General features: G+C 32.7%; 1 protein-coding gene across 1 annotated transcript; it reads left to right on the top strand.

The window, feature by feature from the left end:
* The first annotated feature begins 4,371 nt into the window (after positions 1-4,371).
* On the top strand, positions 4,372-5,481 carry LOC114190286 (C2H2 and C2HC zinc fingers superfamily protein). Its single transcript, XM_028079113.2, has one exon. It carries the CDS (start codon positions 4,581-4,583, stop codon positions 5,373-5,375), a length of 795 nt encoding a protein of 264 aa, XP_027934914.1. The 5' UTR covers positions 4,372-4,580; the 3' UTR covers positions 5,376-5,481.
* The last annotated feature ends 11,664 nt before the right edge of the window (positions 5,482-17,145 follow it).

The following is a 17,145-nucleotide window of genomic DNA, read 5'->3' on the forward strand; positions in this document are numbered from 1 at the left end:
TCATTTGTCTATACATTTATTTTCTTTCCTAAAAATATGAGTAATCATAAAGTGTATATTTCTAATTCTATCTAAACTGTTGGGAGTCCAAATGAGTGTAAGTCTCACATTAAATAAAAATAAGAAAGTTTAGTGCCATATAAAGATGAAAATCCATAAACTCATCGCCTTAAAGTTTTTGATTAAGAATGATATCAATCCCTTATATGTGGATTGGACTCATGTCTCATTAATATTGTATGTTCCCGTGATGTTCCAAGGATCAATGTTGTGATTCACAAAAGCTTTTGTGACAAAAAATAGAGTTAGTTTCAAGCCAAAGATTATCATAAAAAAGAGGAAAGTACAATATGGGAGGATCAAGCCAAAGCTCATGTAAAAACAAACAATGAGTTAGATTAATTAAATCTAAATTTTGGCATATCAAACCTGTTTCTAAAAAATTAAAAAAAAAAAACAAGTTAAGGGTAGATTGAAAAGTCAAAAGAACTTGACAAGTGAGTCAATACCCAAGTTAACTCGTTTGTCTAAATATTTGTTTCCTTCCCCAAAAATGTGAGTAATCATAAAGTGTATATTTCTAATTCTGTCTAAACATTTTCTCCATCTATTTTCGACGTTTCAAAGAATAATGTCGTGAAAGTCTTTGTGACTTAAATAGATTTAGTTTCAAGCCAAAGATCAAACCATTTGTCCCATATAGAAGGTTACTTTGAATTTACCTTACTTTTAAATTTTTTGTCGGTTAAATTTAATTGAATGTGAAATAGGTTATCTCTTTTAAAATCTAAAATGATTTTATGCAAATTTTACATGCTTAGTTTCATATTAAAGTATTGATTTTGATAGAAAGTTTGAAGTAATTTTAGATGAGTTATATGCATTAGATAAAAAAGAACACTCTGGATTTTACTATTAAGATGGTTTTTTAGAAGGAAAATTTCAAACACAGATGATATCAGTTTGAAATTAATTTGATTGAAAATCCATTTTATGAAGTAAATTATAGAAATAAAAAATTTGGACAGATGCATGAATGAGTTAGAAATAGAAGATAGTAGAAGGAAGAGTGGAATGGCACTGCAGCAGATTGTGAGGATATGATTTGGAATTACTTAACAGTGTGAAACATCGTAATCAAAGAAATTAAAGCGAAGTGGGTAGAAGAAGAAATTAAGAAAGCCATTTATGGAAGGCAACAACACACAAGATGAAGCCAAAAATTGGTACAAACATTTTGGTTGGTCACCCCTGGTCCCAACAACAACTACTGTCTCTACGTGAAACTCCTTTTAACCTTTTTCAATCACACTACACACATCAATACGAGATTGTCAATTTCGTTTCTCTGTGTTGTGTGTTCATTTCAGAGGGGGCCTGTAGCCACTCTTCACCCTCATGTTCCAATTTTAGTGGCCCAGCTACACCTACTTTGCCCAACCTATATTTTTTTATTCACTTTAAAATATATTATTAATTCATCTTTTGATTGTACATCTATATATAAATATAACTCCATAAAATTCTTCTGAAAACAGATTAAATATTTATTCTCCGTCTTCATCAAATAATTAAAACAGATTTTTAAGGTGAAGTTAATTAAGTGTGTCCGTTTAATGAATTGGATCCATCATCTTCTTAATTAATTGGAACCGACAGGGAGATTATGCTAATGATAATTTATTATTACGAATCTAGGCAGCAATTAAAAAGGAATATAAACATTCACTGTAAAGGTTATAAGTGTGAAGGGATATTGGAAATATTTTTGTTTGAAAATTTGACTAATTCGGAGGGAATGGTTTAAAAATATAAGGCATATTGGAAGGAGGGGACAGGGTGGGTCACATTAGGAGTTGTGACGAAAACTTTAGAATTGAAGAAGGCTTTACTTTATAATTAAAAATTTGGTATATGATAAATATTGGCATAAGTATTAGGATTATGTATGATTAATTATGCTTTATAAGTGGGAGACTACAAGCCTACAAAAAGCTCTCACTCTCACTCTCTCTCGGAGTTAGTAAGATTCGCAGAGATCTCTCTCAAAGCTAAAACCAATATATAAATTATATATAGATTTCAACGTCAATCACGCAAACATCATAAACAATAATTCATCATCATCAACACGTAACGGTGGGGACCCAAACCCTAAGTTTCGCAAACACACCTGAACCTTATAATATTCAATTCAATGCCCTCCATGTCATAACATTACAAAGCCCTTTCAGACAACCCCAACTCGGAACTAAACTTAGTATCATCCACAACCTTATTCTTCTAACTTTGACTTTATTCACTAAATTTCCATCATGCCTACTCATGCCATGTGTAACAAGAATCCAACTTGGAATAATTATGCAAATTCCTTCCTCTTTCTCACAGACACTCAAATTACACACAAGATATCACTGCAAAAAAAGAAACTGAATATATAAAATATGTGTAGATCTAGTAGATGATGTAGGTGTTGGTTGGAGCATTTCGGTGTCTGTACCAAAAAACACATCCCTTGTGTGAAAGAAGCGTATCTAGCCTGAGATGAATACGGAGTGAATACGATGTTGACACGTGGGACATGCAGCAGTGATTAGTGGGGCGGTGTTAATTAGATCTGAACGCCATATATGGTCTGGTTTAGGATCTTGGATGCTATACTATGAAAGTTCTTCTCTCTATCTCACTTGTAGGGCCCCTTCTGCTTTTTCTAGACACAGATATGTGCAATGGTGGTGGGTGAAGCTGTCGGTTTATAGATTCAGACAACAAAAACTAGTAAATATAAAAATTTTCAGATGAGTTTTCTATAAATTTTGTTGTTGAGTGGTGGGATTTTTCATTCACGTGATGCTGTGAGAGAAGCTAAAAATGGAAACAAATAAAATAAGGTAGTGAGGTATGGATGGATTTCATAATTCTTTGCATCAGCTGCAGAATTAGTTGGAGTCAGCAGAGGCCAGGGTGGGAGGATAGAGACATGGGCTTCACGGTGGTTCATTGGGTTTCGTTCCTTCGTCAATCTTCAATAATAATATATGTTTTAAAGGATGGAATATGTTATGTCAAAAGTGTCCAATAAAGAGAACTTTCGATTTCAAATGGAACATCTGTTTTCTGAATTGATGCCTGATTAATTAATTGTTTAGCAATCTTAAATAAAGTCATGGAGAAAAGGGTGGCATGAGCATTATGGAGTGATATATGTGTGTGTGTACGTGTCATCAAGGAATTGGCTCTCAATGCTGAAGTTCATGTTGAGTCAGACCTTTAACAAATGTTTATCAGTAGATTATGCAAGGTGGTAAGCTTCTGATTGGTCATCTTACGCAACGTTCAAATGCATGAACTTAGGTTGAAAATTGCCAAATATCACAAAACTTTTCTAACCTGTTGAAAACTTCTTGGGCGGGGTTTATCAGACACTACGCTAAAACTAAACATGTATAAATAGAATATTTATAGTAAGACAGCATGGCTTGAAAATTCTCCAAACCCTAATTTCATAAACAGAGACTCCAATGACTTTTTTTTTTCTTGTTTCTCTCTCTCTCTCTCTACTGATTTGAGTTAGACATACCAATTATTAAAGTGTGTGATGGGTTGGGATGATAAACGAAGGAATGGGTCCAACTGTCTATTTAATTTTGAATATGTTAGTCATCCAGTTTAATGGGTTTGATGCTGCTACATATAAATAATTCAGCAGATGCAAGTTGATTGAAAGAGACTAGGAGTTGCCCTTCAAAATAGCTACCCTTTATTTTTGTTGGTGAGTCACACCAACTAAACATATATAATTTTATGTACAGTGCCTCGTACATACACGAGGGAGTTTAAGTGTGTGAAGCAGAAAAGAGAATGATATGTGCCTCCCTTCCAAACCCAATCATTAAGACTTTCATCCCGTGCCATACTCCCATCACATGCATCACATTCTCAAACCTCACCCTCCCATCTTTTGCATATATCAATATTCTTTACTGTCTTTTTCTTTTACCCCAAACTCTTCACACGTCAAATAATTCATTCAGACGCTGCTGAATTCTGTGTTTCTAATAACATCTGCAGAATTGGAAAGAAAAAAAAAGTTTCTTGTAAAATATAAATAATTTCAATTCCTATTCAGTTTCAAGATTAAACCAAATACAGAACATTCATTTAAAATTGCGTTAAATGAAATTGTAAAGTGATTATGAATCCAAACACAGGTTTAAGAGGGACACCTTTGTAATTTGAAGAAGGGAGTAAAAAGGCAATGGAGATAAACACTGTATCAAGAGACAAATTCCAAGCCTTTGGGTCCCTTGGCTGTGGGTCTTCTAGGGTGGTGTTCCCATATTTTCACACACTTTCTTCTCCTTGGGACATCCGCAATGACCCCACTTTCTTCACCTTTTATTTCTAAATTTCTACACAAAATTTGCTTTTTGTCAAAACCCATTGAATCCTGGGTATAAATAGACCCAAACACATGCAACAAACTACTCCTTAATACAAGCACATTAAACTACCCCTACCTTTCTTGTTCCACACTTTCACTACCCCTTCTTCGACTCAACTCAACTCAAATCACGCCCATGGAAACCCAACTTGACTACAAAGCCAAAAGAGCAAACCCCACTTCCCCGACCAGCTTAAAGCTCTTTGGCTTCAGCGTCCATGAAGACATCACCATGGAAGAGGAAGACGAGGTGGTCATTCATGATGACGTGGAAGACTCAACCACCAAGGCCTCTTCCACTTCCCCATCTGCCTCGCCGGACTCCGCCGGTGTCGGTTCCGGACCTCCGTCCTCCGGCGACCGGAAATACGAGTGCCAATACTGCTGCCGAGAGTTCGCAAATTCACAAGCACTTGGTGGACACCAGAACGCGCACAAAAAAGAGCGTCAGCAATTGAAGCGTGCACAATTACAGGCCACGCGAAACGCCGCCGTTTCCTTTGCGCGTAACCCCATGATCTCCGCCTTCGCCCCGCCGCCGCACCTACTGGCTCCTCCGGGTTCCATGGTGGTCCCGGCAGCCCCGTGGGTGTACGTGCCGCCACGTGCCGCGCCTCCTCCCTTCCACGTGTCAGTATCGCACGGCTGTGCCTTCCCGTCGGCGAATGGCCACAACGGGTTGAGTAGTAATAACAGTAGCAACGTTACCATAACGGGTGTGAAAGCCGCGGGTGCAGGGATGTTTCCCTATGTTGGCGTTGTAGGTGATTCGCAATTAGCTTTGTCAACGGTGCAGGTGCAGGCCCGGGCCCACCACGCTACGGTTGATGGGCCCTCTTTGAGTAGGTTCTCCAAAGGGGATGGTGGGCCCAAATTTGATGATGCATGGGGCTTAGACTTGCACCTTAGCCTTGCGCCAGCTGCGCCGTGACTTCTCGGCTCGGCTCGGCTTAAAATTCAGTGAGTGTAACCGTCTCTTTGTTCAGGCTTGACGCGCCGTTTAAGGGCATATATATATTGGCTGTTTCAGCTTCGTATATTGTACATTTTCATATTTAATTGCTATTTTTTCACGTAAATTATTTCACTTAGTACACATTACAATTGCTCATATAAATTCACATCCACTAATTTTCCTTTTAATTTTCTTTGCCATACCATTCAAAATTTGTACATCACCAATCTACATTTGTAATTCCATTTTTTTTTGTTAATTTTCGTCTTATTATGCACCCAAAAGGACTTAAGAAGACTAGTAATTAAATAGTTGATAAACGTACCTAATTAATAAATCAAATTGTTACCTTAAACTCTAGAAAATGTATCTTAACCGATTATACTTTAGTGAGTTACTTTGTACATGTAGAGTACAACTTGTATAAGTTATTTTTTGGATCTCTTCAAAGTTTTAACTCACTTATATAAAATTATTGCCACAATGAATTTAGTATCATTAATAAAGATGCTCATATTTGTAATCTTTAGCATGGAATCGGTGCGGTATTTTTATTGAGCACATTGTGGTCCATTAATATAATGAAAGGATGCTAATATACCTTTCAATACCCAGAAAACATATGATTGGCTTTTTAATTAATTTTTATGCCAGAAAAGTCTTGCTAGTGGGCAAGCGACTACATTAATTAAAGAGAATTAAAACATCAATTTGTATATCAGATGTTTATGTCTGGATTGGGGAGAGTGACCTATCTGATATTTATTTCATCGTGTCGAAGATTTGAAGTCTGGATTTGGATTTTTTACCAGTATGTTAATATTATAACCACATATATTCATTCCTATGGCCAAAAATGAATAAAAGTGTTTACATAAGCAAGAACGGCCCTCACTAGTTTAGACAGGTTGTACACAGAAAGTACAATCAATGTGAAAAGATTATACCATTCATTCAAATAACTTCAAACCATTAAACATAGTAACAGTGAGTTTCAAAATTGTTTTAGCAGTAATTTTTTATTGAAAGGTATTTTTATTAAAAAAAAAATAGCAGTATCAATATAAAGCACATAATTAAGTAGTAAGCATTTTCACAAATCTTTAAGTCCAGCGGATTGTGAAATTTTCAAAACTTTTCTTCAAATGATCAGTGATCTTTGAAAGTATTGTACTTAGCTGAGGTGAAAAATGTGAAAAGGATAAAGCATCCCAACGTGTATGGTAACTGCCCAATACCTGTTATTACATGGTATCAGAATATAATATATATCTTACATCTGTATATATGCAAATCTAACTTACCAGAGTTTTAAATTAGATTCGTAGCCACATTTTCATAATTATAACCTTCAATTGAGATAAATATGGCAAAAATTATTGGTAGCCACGAAGGAAGATTTTATGATGAGTGTGTATTTGATTAGGTTAGATACATTTTCTGCACATATTATGCAGAACGTAGTACGCAATCTTTTTTACCTTCCTTTCATGGTTTTATTGCTTCTGTCCTTGGATCAATGGTTAAAAGAGGTGGTGATCGTGAGAATAACAATAGTGTCAGAATCACGTGGTCACAACACATGAAGCTCTATGTCTATTATTGAGCAATGACACGATTCAAGGAATGGTTTGAAAACGAAAAATCAACAATAATTATTAAATTTCACTCAAGTGTAAATGGGAAGTTTCTGGGTAAACATTTTATGATGGGTGAGGAGGGGAATGATAACTGATCTGTTTCTTTCTGTCACCATGTTATAATGCCACATTTGATGCCTTATCAAACACGAATACCTTATAGCTGATTGGAGACATCAATGAAAAACCAAATAATTGTGTCCCTTGTTACATAAATGACCAATTTAATATATATGCTTCAATAACAGTAACCATGCAAGAAAGAGATAGAATCTTGGATGAAGATTGATGTATTAATTAATTCCCTCGTTCCCTTAATTGATTTTCATGATCTTTATTATGTCTCTCAAAGAACGTGAAATATTATTGCAATATTTCTAGACACTAAGAGCTTCTATATAAATATATTAACCCTTCGATGGTTTGTTGGTACCTTATTTTCTTCTTGAACTTGAAAGAGTTGATAAAATGTGGGACCAATAGCAAGAAGACTAATATCTGAGAAAAAGGCAATTGGAAAATGCACAGTTTATTTTGATTAGCTGATTGAAGAAAAAGTGTTTCATTCTAATACGCCAATCTTTCGTTGTCTTCCATAATTCACTCAACAAGCTTCATATCTATGTTCAATAAGTTGCTGTCCAAACACAACGATGGTGACAGACAGAGTTTTCATTTGTTGAGAAAATAATTGACAACAATTGGTGCTTACTCTGAAGAGACTTGTGGGTAAGAGTAAGACAAGCCTTTCACTAATATTTAAAAGGGAAACTTTTAATTCAGAAAATAAACTATTTCTCACACCAGCATTAGAAAGTTTATTGTGTAAAAATATGAGAGCGAATTATTTTATTATATAATTGCATATGTAAAGAGACAATTTTCGATCTTGAGCTCAACCCACCATAGAGACACAACTATATCACTGTGTCAGGGTTTGTTCTGGTATTAAAAATATGCAAACATGTAATAAATTAGTTATATTTTATAGTAAAAACTTTCTATCCCATGATTTGTGGTAACTTGTTAACATCAGTATCTTTTTCAAAGTTTATTAAAGGAGATAGTGTAAATATATAGAACAGTGGCGAAGAAATGAATAGTTTGAGGACCAAAATTGATTATATATCTCAACAAGAAGACTTTGTTAAGGACAGAAAGGAATAAATTTTGGGGAAGAGAGTGATGAGGTAGCCAGAAACGGTCATGTTGACAAGTGGTATATTCCCAAAATTCTCGATCTTTCTATCTTTCTCAAGACTTAAAGTGAAGTTCAGAAATATTGAATGTATATTAAATGGAATTAGGATAATACAAGGTCGGTGCTTTTGGCACCCATTATGCAAATATTTATCGAAATCTTTTATTCAAACATGTCAAACCCAAAAGAAGATTTGGTCACTTTAAATAAAAGCTATAAGATGATTCTATCTGCCTAGCTTAGCAAAAATCTTGGTTTTAATTTATCTTTTAGTTGGAAACAGGTGGAGTTGGTTTTCGCAAGAGAGGTTAAGGGAAAAATAAGAATACTTTTAGATTTTATTAAGAGGTTGGATATGCTTTCGGTTTTACCTTTCTCTTATTTTGCTTGCTTGGATCAGTAATTTTGATTTTTCATTTGTGGAACAACAAAAAGGTTGGTTCATTTTGGAACCATGATGATGAGATATTTGAAAACTTGGGCAGTTAGAGAAAAAGATCGTTGCTTTCTTTAGAGCTTTTCAACACATGAGAGTTAATTATCCTTAGTGGTTGGTGAAGAAAGAAACTAAGAAACCTTTCTTACACAATAGAATTAAAACACCATTAGCTGTTTGAACTCCCAAGTTAATCTAACATGGCTTACACACGCAAGTCACCAACTAGTCAAGCTTTCTTGTAAATTTTAACCCCAAAACCATCTTCTGCTTTCTTATTACTCACTTTAATCCAATTACAGACATGATTAAGTTCGTATACGTGTTCATAATATTGTGAAAAAAAAAATGTTTTTTTTCCCATTTTTGTTTTTGTTTTCTGGCTACATGTGTTAAATTTTTCTCTCTTGTCTTTCACCCACTTACACATCCCAAAAATGGAATGTACTTTAACCAATTTTTTTTCCTAATAAAATAGCACTGAAAGCATGCATGTGGGTTGGGACCATGAAATTTGAATTGGTTTGCGTTGGTTCTAATTGGCTTGAGGTTGATGAAGAAGTTAAGAGAGAATAGGTGATGATACCCAATCTACACGAAAAGAAGGTTTGTTTGTTATAGCAGATAGTGACTTTTGCAAATTACTCTTCTCCGAAAGTCTGTGTTTACGTAGCATAGGTTTGCACTATTGGTCAATGAGGATTTCACAACTAAGATGTAAAGGGACATTGTAGGAGTTGGAAGATGACTAAGACAATATTTTTCTCCCTTTCTTTTTCATTCTCCATCCCCACAAACTTGGACATTCATTGGTCTCCCCATGTTATCTTTCGAAGCAGGTAGTTGGTTTTTAAAATAAATGAAAAGGAAAATTATGATTTTCAATCAATTTTAGTCAATATTTTACAATGAGGATTGGTACCATTTATCCTCTAAAAAAATAAATCCTCTTTTAGACCAATATTCCTAATTAAATTACTCTCACTCATTAAAGATATTACCACCTTTCTTAGTAGGGATTTGTCTCAATTAGCTACATCATTGAAAGTTAGTCTCTCTTTTTTTTTTTCTATACCCGACTTTTGTTGGTACAAAAATTCTATTTGTATATTCACACTTTCAACAATTTTAAAATATTAGTAACTATATCTTTAAAATTATTGAATATGTTATTTCACATTTTTCATTGATATGTTGAGATTTTAATGAAGGATACAAGTCCAATTAATTCTAACAAACAATTTATCTCAAGAAAACCATAAATGTTTAAATTGGTGAAAAAAAACTACTAAAATATTGTTACTTTTTTCTCAGCATTTAGAAATAAATTATTTAATTGAAGACAGCACTGGAATAAAATTTTTAATATTTCCTTCAAAGTAAAAATGTCAATCAATATGAAATGAAGAGAATAAAAGATAAGATGGTGAACAATAAGATATGAAGAATTATAAATTATAATTATATATACAGTGACATATGCTCTTGACATTATAGAATACACAAGTTGTTAAATTTAGCTGGAGTTCTCTAGAGTAATAATGCATGAAAGTGTGGCTTTTTGAATCCGATGCATTAGGTATAATCATTTTTGCTGGACCTTTTGCTTCCATTTGGCATATGCATGGTTGGGAAAAGGTGGAATAATCATGGCTGAGAAAATTATTTTCGACGGGGGAATTGAAAAAGAGAGTAATAAAAGGGATAAAATCTGAGACTTCTTAATCTTTGTTTTGCTGTATCGCACGAATCATGAGCACAAATAGTATCTGTGCTAGTGCTATCATGAACTCAAAACTGTGCAACACTTCTTTTTGGCAAATTCCATAAAACTAAATCTGTGGTATACTTACATTTCAAGTTTTCTGTAAAACTTTCAATTAGTCTTTATGATACTTCGAGAGTTATTGACTCAGGATACTTTTGTTCACTTGTGTTTTGCACTTTTTCATGACAGCTTTCTCTAGTATTTTCATGTTTTCTTATAATGCTATCATTTTGTTTGCTTGTTGTACTTCACTTGCAACGCTCTGCCACTCCTTCTTCTTCTTTCTCTTCTTTCTCATAGCAATAATATCCTTTGTCGTTATTTAAAAAAAAATCAATTAGAGAATTTTGTAAATTGTAATATTTAAGAATTTTAATATTGGAGAGAGTGTAGCCACAAATATCTTTTGAATTAGAATATTAAAGTATTTTTTGAAACAAAAATCTTTGGATTGATTGTTCTGGCATGATGTTACAAATACTTAAAAATAGATGTGTTTCAAGAATGTATTAATTTTATGAAGTAAGGATGATTGTTAGGTAATTGATAAGCACACAACAGTAGAATATGTGACTGGGTGGAAACATTTTATATTCTCTAAAAAATGCACTTCATATTCATATTAATGGCTGGTTTTGTGTCTTCTCTAAATGTTTGAATAAAAAAAATGTGTAAATGTTACAAATAAGAGAGTATGTGCTTTGTGTTGAGAATATTACTTAATATCTTTTTTATTTAAATTAGTTTTTAAAAAATATTTCAGTTTTAGAGATATATTTCAGTTTTAGAAAATTAATTATTTTATATTAAGAGTGAGATATTGTAATTATTTTATACTTAATATTTTGTTATATTTTGTTCTATATATAGAGTATATCAATAAAATACAAAAATATGTTCTTCCGTATAACATATCACATATATCTCTTATATCTCTCATATTATTAAAAGTCCTAAAAATTTCAACACTTTGAGATAAGTTTTCAAAAGTTATATATAATGCGAATGAAGTTGTAAATATTTCAGATACTAAAAAAAAAATGAATTATATATAATACTTGTGTAAAGACTTTTGAGTAAGAAAATGCATGTGTCAATTTGAGCAGTGATGTTCGCGCACCTTGAATATTTTTTTCTAATTATTTCACACGATTCTTAATGATACTGAAATTACTCCAATTTTTCTTCTTAGTAGATGATATAGAAATTTTGCTATAATTATTTCGGGAAGGAGCATAACTTGATTAAATGTGAAAATTTTTGTAAACAAAAGAAAAGTATATATGATGATCACATGACATGTGGGAGGTGAAAGACCTATCTTATAGGGCTTTCTTTATACTAGGTCTCAATCTGCATTTGGATGTCTTATCTTAGGCACTTCAGTGCCTTTTCATGGAGTTTGTGTCAATCGTCATCAACCTAAGGTACCTAAGAAAACTTTATTTGTTAATTGCCCATAAAGATGGGTTATAAAAGATGAAGAAAGCGTGTGTGACATATAAGCGTCCACTACACAAACTATTTAATTGTTTGAAGCCATGGAAATGATTTAACCTTTTACTCAAAAATTAAAGTGAGTGATGAGTCTTCATTTGTTGGTTGACATGCACCACGAGTGATTAAATTACGTGAGTGATTGAAAAACTAATAACAAAAGATGGTCCTCTTCTTGAGAATTTATGATAAATGGTGGCAATGAAAGATTTTCGTGTGCAACAATCCGAAGTTTAGTTTGAACTTTTTCTCACGCGATCGATGGTAACCATTCAGTCAACCAACCAGATCTCGGAAGTTGGAAAAAGAAAGGACGACAAAAGAACACTGATCCAAAGCCGCACGATCCGGCTTTGCGTGATGTTAATGCCGTGGGTGGGGTCTTTAACTATTCACGCAACTCTCTACCTCAAATTAATGTCCCATTTCATATTTTATCACAACACCAACAACCAAAAATGGAAAAAGTTCCAGCCAAAAACAAAAACAAACTATATTACCAAAACCATCTATGTACCTTAGCTTGTTACAAAGGATTAAGTTTTAGGTGAACCATGTCTAAAGGTTAAGAAATAAGCTCATTTTTCTAATGTGAAAATCAGTCTCAGATAGCAATGATCTTTCAAGTTATGGAATAATTTATTATAATCATGGATCTATATTTTTGACAGAAAAACTATAAAGTTAGTGCCCCCAAAACCTACCATGTAGATCAGGTACTGCCTTTACGAACAGTGAGTGATTCCAAGTGATATAATGCAGGAATTAGAACCTACAAAGATACCATGAATTTGTAGTTAGGGTTTTTAAGAGTGGAACAATAGATAACATTGGTGAAAGAGTACTTGAGCTAATTATAAGTGTATGATTTGCGAGATTGGAGTGATAATGAGTGATGAAAACAGTGATTGTGCGTACATTCTAACCTATTCCCGTGAAAGTGGGGGCCTTTAGGTGAGGGATTCATTAAATAGAATACTCAGACAACCCAACATAGGGTGCGTGTTCTTAGGGTTCCATGAGTCATTGGACTTGACCATGAGTCAGGCTCTGACTACAATCCAGTATATTGTTTTCTCCTGTACTTTTCTTTTCATATGTAGTAATATAATTACATCTTCTTTACTTTGTAACTGCAAGTACAGTACATAATTTTCACATCAGAAATAAATTACGTACGAAACTGGAAAAGAATGGTTCAAAAGTAATCACAAATTACAAATTTTTAAGTTCAACTGATGTCTCAATCATTTACCTTATTCTGTAAATAATTTGTTTTCATAAGAAGAACAACTCAAAAACTTTTCCAAGTGAAAAAACTTTACGAACATGCTAATAAACAATCCTTCTTTTGGCGCACTCAAACAACCACAGATCACACTGCTAGTTATAAACTATTCAGGAGTCTTATCAGTAACAAATAAAGTGGTAGCAACTGTAAGGACCAGTTTATGCGAAACTATAACACTTATTCCTTTTATTGGATTATATGAAGTGTTTTACAGTGACTACCAATCAAAATTTTAGGTGAAACATGTGTGATTGTCCCCGACTTGTCTCGTACTTTTGATAAAGTTAGATTGCCTTGTTTCCTAGCGTGCACCTGTAATAGATGCGAAATTTATTACTTCACCGCCGAAAAGGTTATTTTTCATCACTTAACCAAACCTTGTATCCCTTTCTCACGCGTAACTCTCAATTTTCCTTTTTTTCTACTACTTCTCATGCAAGTTTGGTTTGGCTCATGATTTGCATATACCTACCTTACAAGATTTAACGACCCTAATGTTACAAATTCTAAGATTGCAGGATAGGAAGCAGCAACGGAGATACAAGGTATAAAGAGGTTTTTCTTTGTACCACATTATACTGTATACTATAGATATATTTTTATGGATAGCAACTTAGAGACAAATATGGCTTAAAGTTTATTTAACTTTTTGAGGCATATTCTTATCTTAAGGCATGCATGTATTGTTGTTGACAAATAAGTTGTGACATTTTGTTGGAAGGAAATTTCCAATTACGGTCGTAAAGATGCCGAAAACCAGAGGGTACTGTGCAGTGAGATGAGATGCTTTCTTTGTTTGAACGGCTAACCTTGTTAACTCAATAACGTCATAGAGAGAATAGAGAATATGTGACCAAAATAGCTAATTGTTTTGTTTTACCAGAAAACTTGAAATACAATATGCCCTTTGGTACTTGTGAAGCTGAAAAGCAAGACAAGACCATTCGAATTTCTATCCGTTTTATCTTTTTATCCTTTTCCACTGTGAAAGAGGAGATCGATGGAGTAGATAACTGATAAAGGTGAAAGGGTGGAAGATATTTTAAGGTCTGACATGCATGCTAGAGAGGAAGTAGTAGCAGTAGTAGTATAGTAGTAGTGTAGTAGTAGTGTTGGAATGGAATGGTACAGTTGTTTCGTACGTCTTTCTAATTTCTATGGCTCCAAAAGCTCCTGTGGTCAAGTTGGAGACAAACGTTTGCGGTGCATATGAGAGTAGTTAGCAGAAAAAGTTGGTTGAGGTCTCTGCTCAAGGTTCTTCGTGTACTTCAACTCTAGGGGCTTTTATTTAACAAAGAGATAAAGATGGGACCCAAAATTGTTCTCTCAAGAAAAAGCTTGATTGACTACTACATGTGTCTACATTGACATGATTTATGAATGTAAGTTTAAGCTATTAGTTAAAACCTCAAAGGACGCGGAAAAAAACAAAATATATGCATCCCACACGACCACTAACATCGTACCTCACAATTACTTATTATTGAGCTGTTTTTTTTTTTCTTTTTTTCTTTATCTTATCTTAAGTTTTGAATCGGTGGTAAAGGGTAAGCAAAAATGGTGGTATCGGGTCCTTTTTGGCAGAACAATGTTTGTTGCTTTTGGAAGAAATGTGAGTGTCCCCACAACACAAGAGCATTTTGGTGTGTGGTAATAACAGGCTATTTGCTTTATGCGAAGGTCTTGGGTTGTAGGCACTTTGAACTTTAAGAAAGGGGACAGGTTGAACGGCATTTGTGAGTTGGGATAGTCCTAAAGTGTGAAATGCACGGTGGAAATTAGTGGTGACGAAATCCAAATCATCAATAGATGTAAGACATTAATGGTTAAGTTGAAGTATTATCATAATCTATTTGGGAGATTCGGTGTATCTCAAAAGTGGGATGAGGAGAACGGCATCGATCTCTTTTATAACTTCCTCATCTACTCATTCCCAGCTATCACTCTACCAAACCAATTGCCCAAAACCCACATGTACATATTTAATGCATCTTTTGCTTCGACTCATCAATTAAGCTTCTTAAGATCCTATTGTTCCAATCCATCTCACTATGTTTCAAGCATGCTTCATCTTAGGATTTGTTCCCTCTGATGTACTTTTATTTAAAAGTGTTTAATCATAATTTTTTTTTTCTTAACAGGTAATATTACTCATCATTTAGATGTTAATGGAGAAGTCGAACCCACGACTTCTTCACCTCTCCCTTCCAACTTTAATTGTTGAATCTTATAAATTAATTTGAATTTAACATATCGGCAAAGTATATATATTGGAGCACTTGATACGTTTCAACCCTTTTAGTTGTGATGTTATTTATTTTTTAGCTTAAAATAAACTCACTAATCATTCTATTTTATACTTCAAAGAAATTTTTTAGAAACAAAATTGTGGTAAAAGTGACTAAGTTAAAAAGTTAATAATATGTTACATACGTGTGATGATTGATTATAATAATTTTATCTTAATAAATTTAAATCTAGAATATTGATAATTTTTTTTCTTTTTGTTCTAACGGAAGAAATCGATCCTACAATTTCAAGTTCCCTAAAATATTATTGTTAGATTCAATTGTCATATTAATATCATTTTAGATTTTAAATTCAATTTTATAACAATTTTGTTATGTGAGGATTATATCTATAAATCATATTCTGTTAAAGACTTATAAAAGTCTAATCTAACTTATTTAACTCTTATTATATAAGTCTTAACCAATAAATGACAATTGGTTTAACTAGATCTCATGATGATACAAGGTTTTTAACTACATTTACTAAAAATTTCATAAATAAAATTTGGACAATATTGATTAAGTAGTTACCATTACTCATTACTCGGCAGTCACCCTTTCATTTGAAATATTATGAAAAAGATGTAATGATAAATTAAAAAATACTATATAAATGACTAATTCATTTGTCCTTACAAAGTCAAAATATTGTCTCAATCTCCCATTGATAAAAAAAAACATCTTAAACAATATTAAAAATATAAATTAACCATTACGGTTTTTCTTTGAATATGGATGACACGGGTTTATTGTTAAAAGAATCTTAGTTGTGTAATTGAAATAGTTGAAATTCAATAATTTATATATTTGTGCTAAAATATAAAATAGAAAATGCAGTGGAAAAAAAAGATTTCACAAATGATCAATCAATCTTTTAACGGTAATTAATCATCGGCATTACCCTCACTTTGTTTATGTGCATTTTATTTATATGTAAATTGAATAATAAATATTAATTAAAAAATTACAATAACAATTAAAAAATTATTTTTCAATCAAAATCAAACATAACATTAAATCATCCAAATACAAATTTAAATTATTTAAACATAACCAAATATTATAAATGTAATTAATCATAGTCAATGTTTTAATTCTTACACTTAATTAAACTTGCAACAAACTATAAAAGTTAATTCTTAAACTTCATTAAACCCCTTTAAGTAATTAAACTAATAATTAATCATAATAATATAATATAATTAATCATAAGAAATATGGGATGGGATGAGATAGATACTATGCATACATATAATTCTCACTGATATTTGTAAGTAAATATTTGGACACAAGCCATTCTCAACAAATAAATATTTACCTCATTGTTGATTTTGCATAACTATTAAGATAGATATTATAAAACCAATATACTTAGTATAACTGATATTTTATAATTAGAAAAAAATATAACAAAAGAAAAAGACTTTGCACTATTTGTATGTATTATTTTTTTTTAATAAGTAAGACCTTATATATTTTATTCTGAATATGTTATGATTTTAACATTATGAAGTGTGAAATCATACGGTTAATATAAACTGATCACTTCAAAACTCTTCTTTTAGCAAAGACGTGAGTACAAAATATTCTTATTGAATTGGATACTCAAAGTGTAATTAAGC

Source organism: Vigna unguiculata, chromosome 7 (genome assembly GCF_037176805.1).
Source record: "Vigna unguiculata cultivar grain cowpea cultivar isolate G323 ecotype 2 chromosome 7, ASM3717680v1, whole genome shotgun sequence".
In the NCBI taxonomy this organism is placed as follows: Eukaryota; Viridiplantae; Streptophyta; class Magnoliopsida; order Fabales; family Fabaceae; genus Vigna; species Vigna unguiculata.

What these genes read in the sequence shown, in the direction of transcription:
- LOC114190286 (XM_028079113.2), top strand. Translation starts at nt 4,581, where the DNA reads ATGGAAACCCAACTTGACTACAAAGCCAAAAGAGCAAACCCCACTTCC.